Below are 12,175 nucleotides of genomic sequence, written 5' to 3'. Positions count from 1 at the left end.
TTTTTTCTTATTACTACTCTTTATTTTTTTTGGCTTAAGCCCTGGTCCCCTGTGCTGTGACTGTACAGATAAAGTACTTTGCTAAGCAGGCTGTAAACTTCTGGATCTTTCTGCTTGCAAAGGCAGACAGTACCATCAGCTTTAAAAATGAATTAGACAAAGTCATAGACATCACGCCTGTAAACTGCTGCTCAAAGGATTAACAAGGCTGTACCAGCTGACATCTCTAGTACCGTGCTGGGGAAATACTAGAAGAAATGTCCAGGCTCATGTGCAGCTTCTTGCTGTGGTCAGAGACAGAATACGGGACTAGATTGGTCCATGGCCTGAATCAGTTGAGGATTTATTATGTTCATAAATTTAACTTTAAGAAAAGAAAGAAATTTAATTAATTTAATTCTGAAATTTAATTCTGATATAGATGATGTTGAACACTGTACTCGGAAAATACCTCTTTTTCCTAATTTCATCGTTCATGCTGTTCACATGACTTTCTGGGCATAGCGGCATCTATCCTGTGCCACTTCACATACCCAAGTCATTACTGCTTTGTTTTTAGAAGAAAAATCCGATGCTCAGTGCTTTTTATGTGTATCTAAGTGAGCACTGGTGATAGCTGCTGTGCTAATTAGGAGGCTGGTGAAAGATGATGAATAGTTACTGTATGAATTGTGAGCTTGGCTAGTGTATATCTTTTTAAATTCCCTGTGCCACTAACAGATCTGACCCAGCTTTAGCTGTCGTGAATAAATAGGTATACATGTAAGGTTCTTCTGGATCATCTTTTAAAACGTTCAGAGCAGTGATCAGAGAAATGAATTTTGTATGGAATCTGAACCTTCCTGGAGGCCTGCCAGTGCTGTTAATATCTTAACATTGCTGATACAGATCAGCGCATCAGCTCCTGTACGAGGAGCAATAGCTCAGAAGAGGCCTTTTTTGCCATCCTAGGTGGGAGTAGTGCTGGACCCATATGTTGGTGGTAGGGGGACAGAGCTGTGCAGCTGAGCAAACTGTTGGTAGTTTGCAGTAGAACTGGGACAGAGCAGGGGGAAAGAATAAGTGCTTTGTGCTTAGCTGCTTCATGCAGTCACAGCTGGAAGAATGCTCCTCTCTGTCACGAATCAGTCATTTCTACCTGGTATAATACACATGTGCTGCTTTGGAGAAACCCTGGAAGTACAGTAAATCAGATGAGAATGTGACTTTCAAACTAGAGAAAAGTTAATTGGGATAGAGAAGTATCAAATCAAAATATTCAGCCTGGGAATCTAATAGCCCTCTTACTAGAAATGGGACATGAAGCTGATTTTTCTTAGTGTCTTGAAATTTTGGGGTAAAGTTTGAATTGGGTAGTGTGATAAATACAATTACAAACACAAATGCCTGCAAAGCACTCTGGCATGCCTCACCATCCTACCACTCCCTGCCTTGTTCTGGGAATGCTCCGAAGCAGGAACTAGTTACTAATGGTAAAGAAGTGAAACATCACTCTCAATAGTTCCTCTATTCCTGCTTCTGCCCTACTTAGTAAAAAGGCCAAAAATTATACGTATACGTTATGTTTAGCATAGCCTCTGACCTGGATACAGTTGCCTTAGCAATTATTCTGGTTCAGATGTTGACAGCAGTTCCCGGGTGGGCGTCCTGCCCAGTTTTCCCTTCTATCAGTTAGTTAAGGTCACAAGAAAATAAAATTCAGTCAGTCCTACTCCCCCTTTAATTTAGTTTGAAAAAGTTTCTTGTTCAAGTGCACTTGAACAGAATATGTGCTACTAAGCAAAAAGGCATCCGTGTTGTAATCTGGGATCAGGAACTGCCGTGTTCAGAGTTTTTCTTTTAATGCAACTGGGCCAGAGTTAAGGAATTTTCCTGTATTTTTTCACTGTGCAGTTCCCTCCCTCCCCTTCACCCTTTCTGGGTGTTTTTTTGGGTTTTTTTTTTTGTTTGTTTTTTGGGGTTTTTCGAGAGGATGTTACTTCTCTTCTATAAACCCTTGTGAGTTACTGCCTGTCTTTCCTTTTGACAGCAATATTATCTCTTTTGCTAAAATAATGTCTTTTTAATAACCTAGACAAGAAAAGGTCATAATCCACATAGGGAATTGGTTAACTGTTCTACCGTATATGCTGAACTTCATCACTATATTTGTGTTGGGTTTGGTTAGGAATTATAAAAGTTTTAGCCCTAAATAAGGGGTATTTACTCAGAGGTAGCATCCTCTAGTATACATTTGCCAAATTAGTGCCTAAACGGAATGAATTAATTTTGTTCTTTAGTGTTCATGCTCCAAGAGAGTGAGTTTTAACACTTGGAATGAGAGGTGTTTTCACTGCAATGAGTCCGTACAGCTGCTTGAAGATACAGAAGGCGAATGTTTTCAAAACTACCTGTTGTACAAAGTCATAAGATGCCCATAACACAAATACTGCATGAACAGTGGGGGCAAATAATTACCAGATTAGTAAAAATAGAAACCCAGAACAAAATAACCTTCATTTTTTAGAATTGATTGGAAAATTGATAAGAAAATCTAATGTTTCTAAAAAACCCCACCACGTTTCCTGTTGATTAGCTGGGGGGAAGAGATGAGGGTTGTCCTCACAAAGTCTATTAAAACTCAAATTTTTTTCCTATATCCTTACTGCTTTGTGTCTGAAGGGCCTTTCTCCCAAAGTGAAACCAGAGTGTAAAAACAAATCCAGGGGCAGAGAAGTATCCAGGCTGCAGGCAGCTTATAGCAGGATCCAGTGATTTACTGATTTATACCAGTTGGTGTAAAAGATGGGGAGCAGGGGGTGTCACTTTAAAGCATATGCTACAGTAAGAGGGAACAGCATGTTGTCCATTTATTTTCTACTTGTGACTATTATTGTGCTAGTGAATATTGTTGCCCATCAAGGGCTTAGATACTGTTAGCTTTAGAGAATCATGCGAAGTTTGGATTGTTGCTCAGTTTTATCTGTGCAGTGTTTATCATAAGCATTTATAAAACAGCACTGTCTGTTAGACATCAGTTGTTCATGTGAGCTGTTCAGTCTCGATGGTCAGAGATTTCGTTGCGTTGTGCTCTCCTTTTTCTAAAACACATCTGTTTGCAGATACAGATGGGAGATTTTATTTATCTCCCGAGACTATTTGCAGACTTGTTGAATGAGCCTGTTACTTTAAATGGATTGACCCTTTGACTAATGAGTCAGGATTTTCCGGTGCTTAAATACTAATGCAGAATGAAAACCCAGTTGGCTACTTGAGCTGTGGGCTGTAGGTTCCAAGTATTTAATTTCACTTTACCTATGAGACCATGGTTGCTGAAGCTGTCTGGAACTTGAGTCTCCTCAGTCTTCTGCTAGGGGTTCACGTATGACTGCTAAAAATGTCTCTCTGTATGTTTTGTGGTTTTATGTATGTAGTTCTGTGCATCTCTTCCCCTCCCACCCTCTTATTATTGATTTTAGAGAAACCAGTGTAACAAAGTGTACTCTTAACAGCTGGAAATGATACTGGTTTATCTGTAGTAAAGTGTTTTCTATAGATAGTTATTTTTAGATGCAAATACTTGGGTTAAATTTGTTTTGACCCATTTTACCCACGAGCGACCAAACAATTGAGGATGCGTCTCCGTTAGTTACAGGATGAAGAGCGCAGACGGCAGCAGCAGTTGGAAGAAATGCGCAAACGAGAAGCAGAAGACAGGGCCAGGCAGGAAGAAGAGCGCCGACAGCAAGAGGAGGAGCGGACCAGGAGAGAGGCTGAAGAAAAGGTTGTGGTCTTCCAAGTCCTGCAAGGGTTCTGACAGGCCTCTCCTCTTTAGCCCAGCCAGTAACGCTTGGGTCAGCAGGGGTTAAATGCATCGGCCCCAGTAATAAGGGTCATGGCCCAAGGCTTCGATTTATCCAGTATAAGACAAAAAGTAATTAAACAAACAGCCCATTCGTGGAGGCTGGAGGATGCAGAAATAGTACTGTAGGTTCACCAGTTGAAGGCGTTTGGTAGTGGCGAGGGCTTTCGTTCAGAGCCTTCTCTGAAAGTCATGACAGAAATCAATTACCTCCTAGTTTCCTTCAGCCCCCAACATGACTTGCCTACCCTCTTTATTATATTGGCTTAGTGGTGTTGGGGTTTGCTGTGTCTCAGAGATGGCACTTAAGTTCTGCAGTAATTGTTTGATACAGGTGCAGAGAGAAATCTAAAACACAGTGTAGTGAAGATGGGTACTCCATATTGTCTTTCATGTTTGGACTATGGGAGGAAAGGAGTTGGTTTTTAGAAAGAAAGTAAATAATTTCAGCAGTTAGGTCACTGTGCAGTCAAGCAAATCCTAAAGATTCAGGCTTCTAGGTTCCTTCAGAACATTTGAAAAGCTTAATTGTTCAAAACTGGACAACAGTAAAACCAACCAAGGCTTTCTTAATTTCGGGCAGTGACACAACCAGATGACATTTGGATCACCTGCTTGGAAGGGTTCTCACTGTCAGATCTTGACTGACACACTCACATATCTACCAGCTCAGAACTCAGTACCATCTGACCACTACTGTGGTTTTAGAGAGTAGTACAAGGAGATGAGTTTCATGTCTTTGCTCTAGATGAATGAGATCAGATTTACTTATTTTACGATTTTTCTAGGATACCTGACTCACAGAGCTGAGCAGATAAGCATATATGGTGGAATTCTTTTTTTAAACACATGGATTAAAAGCAGAAAGGATGGTAGTTTGAAATGCCATCATAATCCCAGCAGAAGTTACACCATACTTAGGCAGAAGGCTTCTTGTAACATACAGTTTCCAAATATTTTCGTTATCAAACTAACCCCTGAGTAGACCTTTGTATTAATTTATGATGTAGTTTAGACTAAAGAGCTGAACAGAATTAAATGCTATTTAGTTCAAAACCAATAAAAATCAAACTGAAAAAATACATGGAAGATATTTCATGGCCTTTTAAATGGTGAATAGGCTCATATAAGTATCACTAGCAGAGCTTTTTAAATTTTTAATATAATTTTTTATTTAAAAAGTTATTTATCCGTAGAAAAGTTCTTTGTAATTTGACTTCTACATGAAAGTAGTTTCCCTGGTACTTATACAAGAAACTATTGTTAGGAGTCATCTATTCCAAGGCTCTGTTGATGAATTTACTATGTATATGCATGCAGCAAAATGACAGAGTTCCTTTTTTAAGACTGTAGTTAATTTTAGTTCTTTTCCTCTCCCACAGATTCTTTACAACTTTATTAAATCTACCTCTTATTAACTGGGGTTACATTTTGAGCAATAAATGCTGGAATCGCCATTAGTTCGCACAGGCAGTTAGTTGCCTTAGTTACTGCAGGTAGTGGTAAATCTGGAAATAAAAGCAACGCTGTGTTGCAGGACAGCTGCCACGGTTTTCATAGTAAATGTTCTTTGTATGAGTCCATATGGATGCCCTGCGATTGTCAGAAAAGGAGACAAAGGTGTTTGTAGCTTGGTGCTGGAGCTTAAATTGCTCTTAGAAATGTCTGTTTTTCTGACCACTGTGTTTATGTTTCCTCTGGACTTGCAGAGGCGACAGGAAGAGGAGTATTACAGTCGCTTAGAGGCTGAAAGGCGCAGGCAACACGATGAAGCAGAACGAAGATTACTGGAGCCTGATGAGCCTGGTCTGTACAGACCTCCGCTTCCACGGGAATATGAACTCCCATCCCCAACCCCTTCATCTAACGCTCCTCCTCCCCCACCTCAGCGAAACACCTCTTACCTCAAAACACAGGTCCTCTCCCCTGACACGATTTATACTGCCAAGTTTGTTGCATACAATGATGATGATGAGGAGGAGGAGGATTCCAATCTAGCAGGTCAGGATAAGTACTCCAGCACAAGAAAATCTTATGGTGACTTTCCTCCTGCCACCCTTAAGCCACAGCAGCCTTCCCGCCAGCCTCGCCCAGTGTCAGATGGCCTCTTTCTTTCAAACTCATTCCAGTCATCTCCAGTCAATGCCAACAGTACTACTGCCAAAAAAAGCCAGCCCCCGCCCCAACCAAACAAACTGAGTGTGATCCATGCCAGCAGCTCTAAAGGTAGACACCATGACACCAACCGTCTCTGCAGAACTATCTCATGTTTTCAACTCTGGTGCTGTGGATTGATCTCTTACTTTGTGATTTGTTTTCCTCCCCACTTAATCACTATTTTCACTGTGGTGATCTAACTTAAATCCTGATCTTAATATCAATTCTCCAATTTTTAATTATTTTGATCTCTCAAATTTCCTTGTTCTTTACCCAAACTCTTCAAAAGCAAAAAATTCCATCTTTCACACAATGAATCAGAAGTGATTTTAACTGTTACTCAACCAATTCAAAGTACTGTTGGTTTTGGCTTTCACTCTGTATCTTTCAGTGATTTGTTTTATATGACTGACCACTGTTTACTCAGGGCATCTGGAAGTGCACCTTTCTTGAACACAGGAAACCTTTGCTAATGGGTTCATGGACAGAGCTTATCTTCTGCTTTCATTATTGGTACCAGGGTTCTGTCTTTCAATGGTGTGTGCAAATGGCTTTAAAAATGACCTTTGTAGATGCAGTTCTTAAATATACAAGCATCAAGAGGCATATAGGACATGCAGTTAGTTTCATGTATTAGGCACCATTCCTGTACTTCTGGTTTGTACAGTGCAGTTCTCTTGCAAAAAGAGACAAAACCCTAAATTCCATCTTACTGCTTTTTGTCTTAGTCCTTCCCTTCCCTTCTACGCCCTGTATTTCTTTGTCTCCTCATCTTGTTTCTTTTACAACTCCAGGTGGACAACCATAATGGAGTTTTAATTTCAAGTAGAGCTCTAGCTACCAGTAACTTCAGCAATGTGTTTTATCTGCAGAGTACTGCTTTAGTTAGACTCCTGAATTCAAAGCTAGCTCAGTCCAAAATTCCATGCTAAATTTTTTTAAACTAATGCTGTGTAGGAGGAATCTTAAATACTTTACTCTTGGAGTATGTGTCTGCCTAGATCTCACTCTTACAAATTTGCACTTTATTAGTACAATATTTTGTCTTTAAATAGCAGCATCTGCCAGTGCTTCACTGACATTTTTTTTATGCTTCTATATCCTTCTGAGGGGAATGGTGGCAATGACATTTCCCTGGTTCGTTCGTTGTACTTATGCTGGAAGTCAACAAGTGCCTGACAGTGAACTCCAGCTGATCAAACCATCCTTCTAAAACACAAAGGGTAGCAAAGTTAGCTGGGGTAGCAATAGAAGGTGTTTATGCTGGCTTCTAGCCAAATGGCTAACTAGATTCAAGGCTCAGTGACAAATGTGGAAGCCTACAGTATGGTATATCCCTGATCACCTTTTTGGCCACCTAACAAGTTAGAAAAGTCACTTTGTTAATCAGAGGTGTGGTGTGTGCCCTGATCGTAGGGAGCATATGAGCCTCAGGATGGGTTCAGTCTATCAGAAGCACTTCTAATCCGGATACAGTAGTGTATGCATCTGAATTAGGGTATGGATGAGGCCGAGCAGGTACATGATACTCTGAGCTTCCTGTCTGCATCCTTTTCAATTGAGGCTCCAGTCATCGTTTCTGAGCAAGGCATCTTTTCCTTTGCACGGCAAATTAGCTTCTGCTACAGTTGGGCTGCGTTCGTTGCCACGGTGTAGCTCTACACAGTACCATGTAGTTTTAATATTGCTGCAAGTAGTTCAGCTGTTAAAATTACTGTCCAACTGGTAACAGTTGATGCTTAGCAGTTTTATTCTTTGGGGTCAGTACAGCACCCAAGTTGCACAAGATACTTGTTTAAAGAAAAAAAACCAACTTGTTATTTACTGTGGTGTTGCCTATGAGATCTTGTGATGTAGTAGTCCCTATGGATCTTGCAAGCCCGTCTGTCATTCCTGTCTGGCTCTGTCATAGGTTCTAAATCTTAAAGGAAGGTGAGGGAAGGTTTTAGCTTTTCAGTGGGTCATCACTAGACGGTAAATAGACACACTGCACACTACCTGCAATGTGCTGTCATTGCGTTGGAAATACTGCCATTATGCCTGCCTCCCATGCATGTCATTCCTCAGCCAGTGAACCCAAATCACAGTTTTGTATCAGACGGGCTCTAGCTTTTGAGTGCTTTAAGTCACAAAGAATTAATGAGTTAAAAAATAAGATTAAAGACAGGAAATAAGCAGAAGAGATTCTCTTTAAACACTATGTGTTGTTAGCTTGCTCTTAGGAATATTCTGACATGAAACTTTTGGACTGCATGTCTGTACTGAATTTGTGTTCATTCAGAGGACTATCTTTTTCTAGAAATTCTTATTTGAAACCGACTATAACAGAACACAAACTGTGCCTTCCATCACAACACATAGGCTCCCAAAGGCCCTTGCTTCCCTTCCTGTTTTGGCTCGTTGAAGTCTGTACATGTAATAAATTAAGTAACTCTGGAACCATCAGTCACTGGTCATCACTTCTAGTCTTCTTGCCTCCCATCGTCCATAACCCAGAATGCCATCTCATATGTAATTGCATTTCCCAGTCCTGTTTTTTGTTAACTTTAATGGAAAAATGAATCTCAGGAAAGTGAGATGTTCAGTGATATTTTTTGTGTGCGCGCGTTTGTTTTTCCTGGAAAACAATCAGCAGGACAATCTACAGAGATCTGGTTAGGGGTTTGGTAACAATTAATGAATATTGTAGTATGATGCTTCGCCTTTAATAACCTAATTCATAAACCATACAACTAATTCTGAATACTCTTATTTCATAATTTTCAAAATAGCCATGAGAACAGGTTAACTTCACCTGATTGCTCAAGCTTCTAAGAAGACTGCCTGCGTAACGTACAAAGCCGTTTGCACAAAATGCAGAATTCACTGTGCAGTTTACCATCTCCCATCTCGCTGACTCTCTTACATTCCTTTCCTTTATGCCTCTCTTGTGTTCTCGACGTTAACTCCAGTAAACCACGCTTCTGCAAATTTTGCTCTTGTACCTTCTTCCACTGGGTCTCTTAAGACCATTTGGTCTGTCAGCTAACCAAGAGAAAAATCAACACCCAAATCAAAGCTGCCAAGCAGGTAGAAGTGTGAACCACAGCATGTGGGCCCTTTCAAAGTAGGGACACGCATGTAAGATACATTTCTGAAATGAAAAAACCCTTCGTATGCCTGGCATGCCTTGTATGATTTGGTCTGCTGCAAAGTTTTGGTGGAAAAAATTTAGCTTACAACACACTAGGTGAACTTGCTTGTGTGTTCCATATGTTTTATTGAGTATTTATAAGTTACATATACCAGTGGAAGAAGCAAACATTTCTTTTTGTACCAAAGAAGGTTCACAAGACATAACACATCCAATATTGAGACTAGAACTGTCTGCAGACAAATCTGAGTATTGTGCTGACACTTTTTACTCTTTCCCTGACAGTTACTAAGATAATATGGTCCTAAATATCAATTAAATTGATAAACTTTTTGATTGGAAAGAAAATGTTTTGTCTTGTGGCCTTTAGAAACAATTAATATAATGCGTAAAACCTGTGTGTTAGATCAAGTTAAACTAAAGGTGCAGTGCTGCAAGATAACTTGCTTGAAATTTAAATTCAAGGAAGAGGGGGTGAATTTTCTGAGTGATAATTTACTTAATGAGACCAAACAGAGACAAAAAAAATGTGACTCTGCTGAATTGCAAAGATGGTATATCCTAATCCTGGCTTACTTATAGCCTCATAAAGAGAGCAGTGGCAGCTAACCTGTTCCTGTGGAGCTTGTTACAGGATATTTAAGTGTGTTGCTCTTTCTGTCAATCTCCTTGAACAACCTCTAATGTCTCTCAGAGTAAGCCATTTTAAGGTAAGAGACTGTGAATCAATATGTGCTGGATAAGCTGCACAAAATGAGTTCTGGCTCAAAATTAGGAGTAACAAAACTACAGCTGTTTTGGGGGAATGGAATTCAGTAGTACTGGTTTTAAATATTGATGGCTCTCTAAATTTCTTTCTGATTCTAGTTTGAGATTAGTTCTTGAAAGAAGCACTGCACCTTTTTGAAGAAATATAAAACATTCATGTTGTAACTGCAATCTTTCAACTTACTTTTTCTTTTGCATAAGGAGTAAATTCATACACTGGATCTACAGGAGCAGCTGTTGGGGCCCATGAAGTCTATCGGGATCCAAGAGACAAACGATCTAAAAGGTGACGTGCAGGAGTCAGTTAACTTTTATACACCTGGCTTGGCGGCTGTTTTATTTCTGTGGGCTATTCAGGAGTTCTGCATCTGGCTCTGGAGTACCTTGGGTTACTATAATATACAACTGAGTTCTCCACAAGTCTTTCAGTGATCTGAAGTACTACATGACAGCAGCAAATTTCAGTGCTACAGCTGAGTAAATGGAATGATCAGTGTAAATGAACAACTTCAACCAGTTTAAGTGCATTTGTAAATCAGAACAGTACCTCTCTAGTGGAATTCTTACCAAATTGCTGATAAGCATAAATAATACAGGCTGTATCTTATATGTGAATGGCAGCTTTACTGTGTAGCATACTGAAGCTGTGACTGGGCTCGACTAGGATTCTATAGAAGCTATTAGCCCAGTTCCTGCATTTTAACATGTAGTCAGTGATTCTCTGCAGAGCAGAGACCTTGGAGCTAAAGTGAAAGTTCTGATCAAGAAATTTAAATATATAGTAAAGCTTTGTTATATGAGAGTTAATCACATACGTAGAGTATTAGTCCAGAATGATTTGAGACCTTCACTGTGGTAAAACGTAATGCAAAAATTTGTTTGCTACAGGGATAAGAGATCAGTGCAAGAGTTGAGGCAATGATTGCACTTGTAAACTTTGCGAGATAACAGGGGTGTTGCAGCTGCTGCAGTGTACTTCAGTACTGGTAGTTTTGTTTGCTAAGACCTAGAAGTTTTGTATTACAGTGCTTTTTCCTAGACACGTGCCACAAGAGAAAGACTTGCTAATTTAGGCGTAACAGTAATGCTGTGCTCATATAGACAGAGCTTTAGTTTACAACTGCCCTGCACTTTGAAAATCAGAGAGCAATTTCATTCAGGTTAATGTATGTGGCAGAGGTGGTCATCAGCCTTTAATTTGTCAAAATGATAGCACAATGACAGAATTAAAGGTACATGTGGGGAGCAAAACCTTGTGAAACACTAAACAGTCTTTTGCTGTAGTCAGAAAGCTATCAGGCCATACATGTCACTAAGAATTACTATATTTAGGAGTATTGTAGATAAGAATTATAAATAAAGACTTTTTTCTTCCCCTTTCCAGTCAAGATACAGATTTACCTGGAGCACCAGAAAACTTGACGTTCAGGGAACGCCAACGACTTTTTTCACAGGGTCAGGATGTATCCAATAAAGTAAAAGCTTCTAGGAAATTAATGGAACTGGAAAATGAGTTGAACACAAAATAAAGCACCTTATCAGATATAACTGAAGATCTCTGAATTGAGGGATTCAGATGGGGGGCACACTACTAATGAACAGAAAATGAATGTTTTCTGAAAGGAGTGACTTTGATTCCTCTATATCTAAGACTGTTAATTAAGATTTAGAGATGTTGCAATAGCAAGAAAACTGATTACTTTGCCAGGAGCTTGTGGTTTATACAATGGAAGCACTGTAAAATTCTAAAGATATGAATCACGTGAAGGTAACCTTTTTTCCTTTCTGTTTTGGGGGTTAAGTTCTTGCGCACCAGACCAAGTAGCACTTGTCAAAGTTCTGTTTCCTGGTGTTCTACAGACACACTTTTTGTTTTAGCTGCTGAGCAGAGAGAGTGAGAATAGCTTGAACTGCCTAAACTAAACTGTGCACTAGAAATTAGTAGTTTAAGTTGATAAGAAGGCAATATCTGGGCCACCTTAAATAAGACTTCATATGCAAGTCTGACTAGCTGTATGGTGTTCATAGAATGATCAGCATATCAACACATTTTACCATTACTTAGTACTGGAATAGCACACATCCTGTAGGTAGAACCTTGGAATAAAAATATTTCTAGTCCTGTGTATTTTTTGGGTCCAGAAGGGTTGCCTGTCTGTTATTACAGAAGTCTGTATGCTTATGCATCCCCACTGTAAGTGCTTCAGACTTTTACAAATGTGAAGATACAACCTTTGGATAGTTGATTTATTAAACTTTACATAAGCAATAGCTAG

The 12,175-nt window shown here is 39.6% G+C and overlaps 1 protein-coding gene across 2 annotated transcripts in view; it reads left to right on the top strand.

The window, feature by feature from the left end:
* AFDN (afadin, adherens junction formation factor) overlaps positions 1-11,428 on the top strand; it is a gene marked incomplete at both ends in the record, with an annotated part of 115,189 nt that extends 103,761 nt beyond the window's left edge. The window contains 4 exons of one of the 2 annotated variants that reach the window (XM_080616044.1): positions 3,629-3,763; positions 5,551-5,842; positions 10,101-10,185; positions 11,284-11,428. In XM_080616044.1, coding sequence (XP_080472170.1) covers positions 3,629-3,763; positions 5,551-5,842; positions 10,101-10,185; positions 11,284-11,428 — 657 coding nt within the window. The remainder of the gene's footprint in view (positions 1-3,628; positions 3,764-5,550; positions 5,843-10,100; positions 10,186-11,283) is intronic. The other variant, XM_080616045.1, reaches the window with a different exon arrangement.
* Positions 11,429-12,175: the final 747 nt, after the last annotated feature.

The sequence above is a fragment of the Psittacula echo genome (genome assembly GCF_963264785.1).
Source record: "Psittacula echo genome assembly, chromosome: 4".
NCBI classification, from domain to species: Eukaryota; Metazoa; Chordata; class Aves; order Psittaciformes; family Psittacidae; genus Psittacula; species Psittacula echo.
The sequence above is the reverse complement of the archived record's forward strand: the minus strand, read 5'-3'. Positions and strand labels throughout refer to the sequence as shown.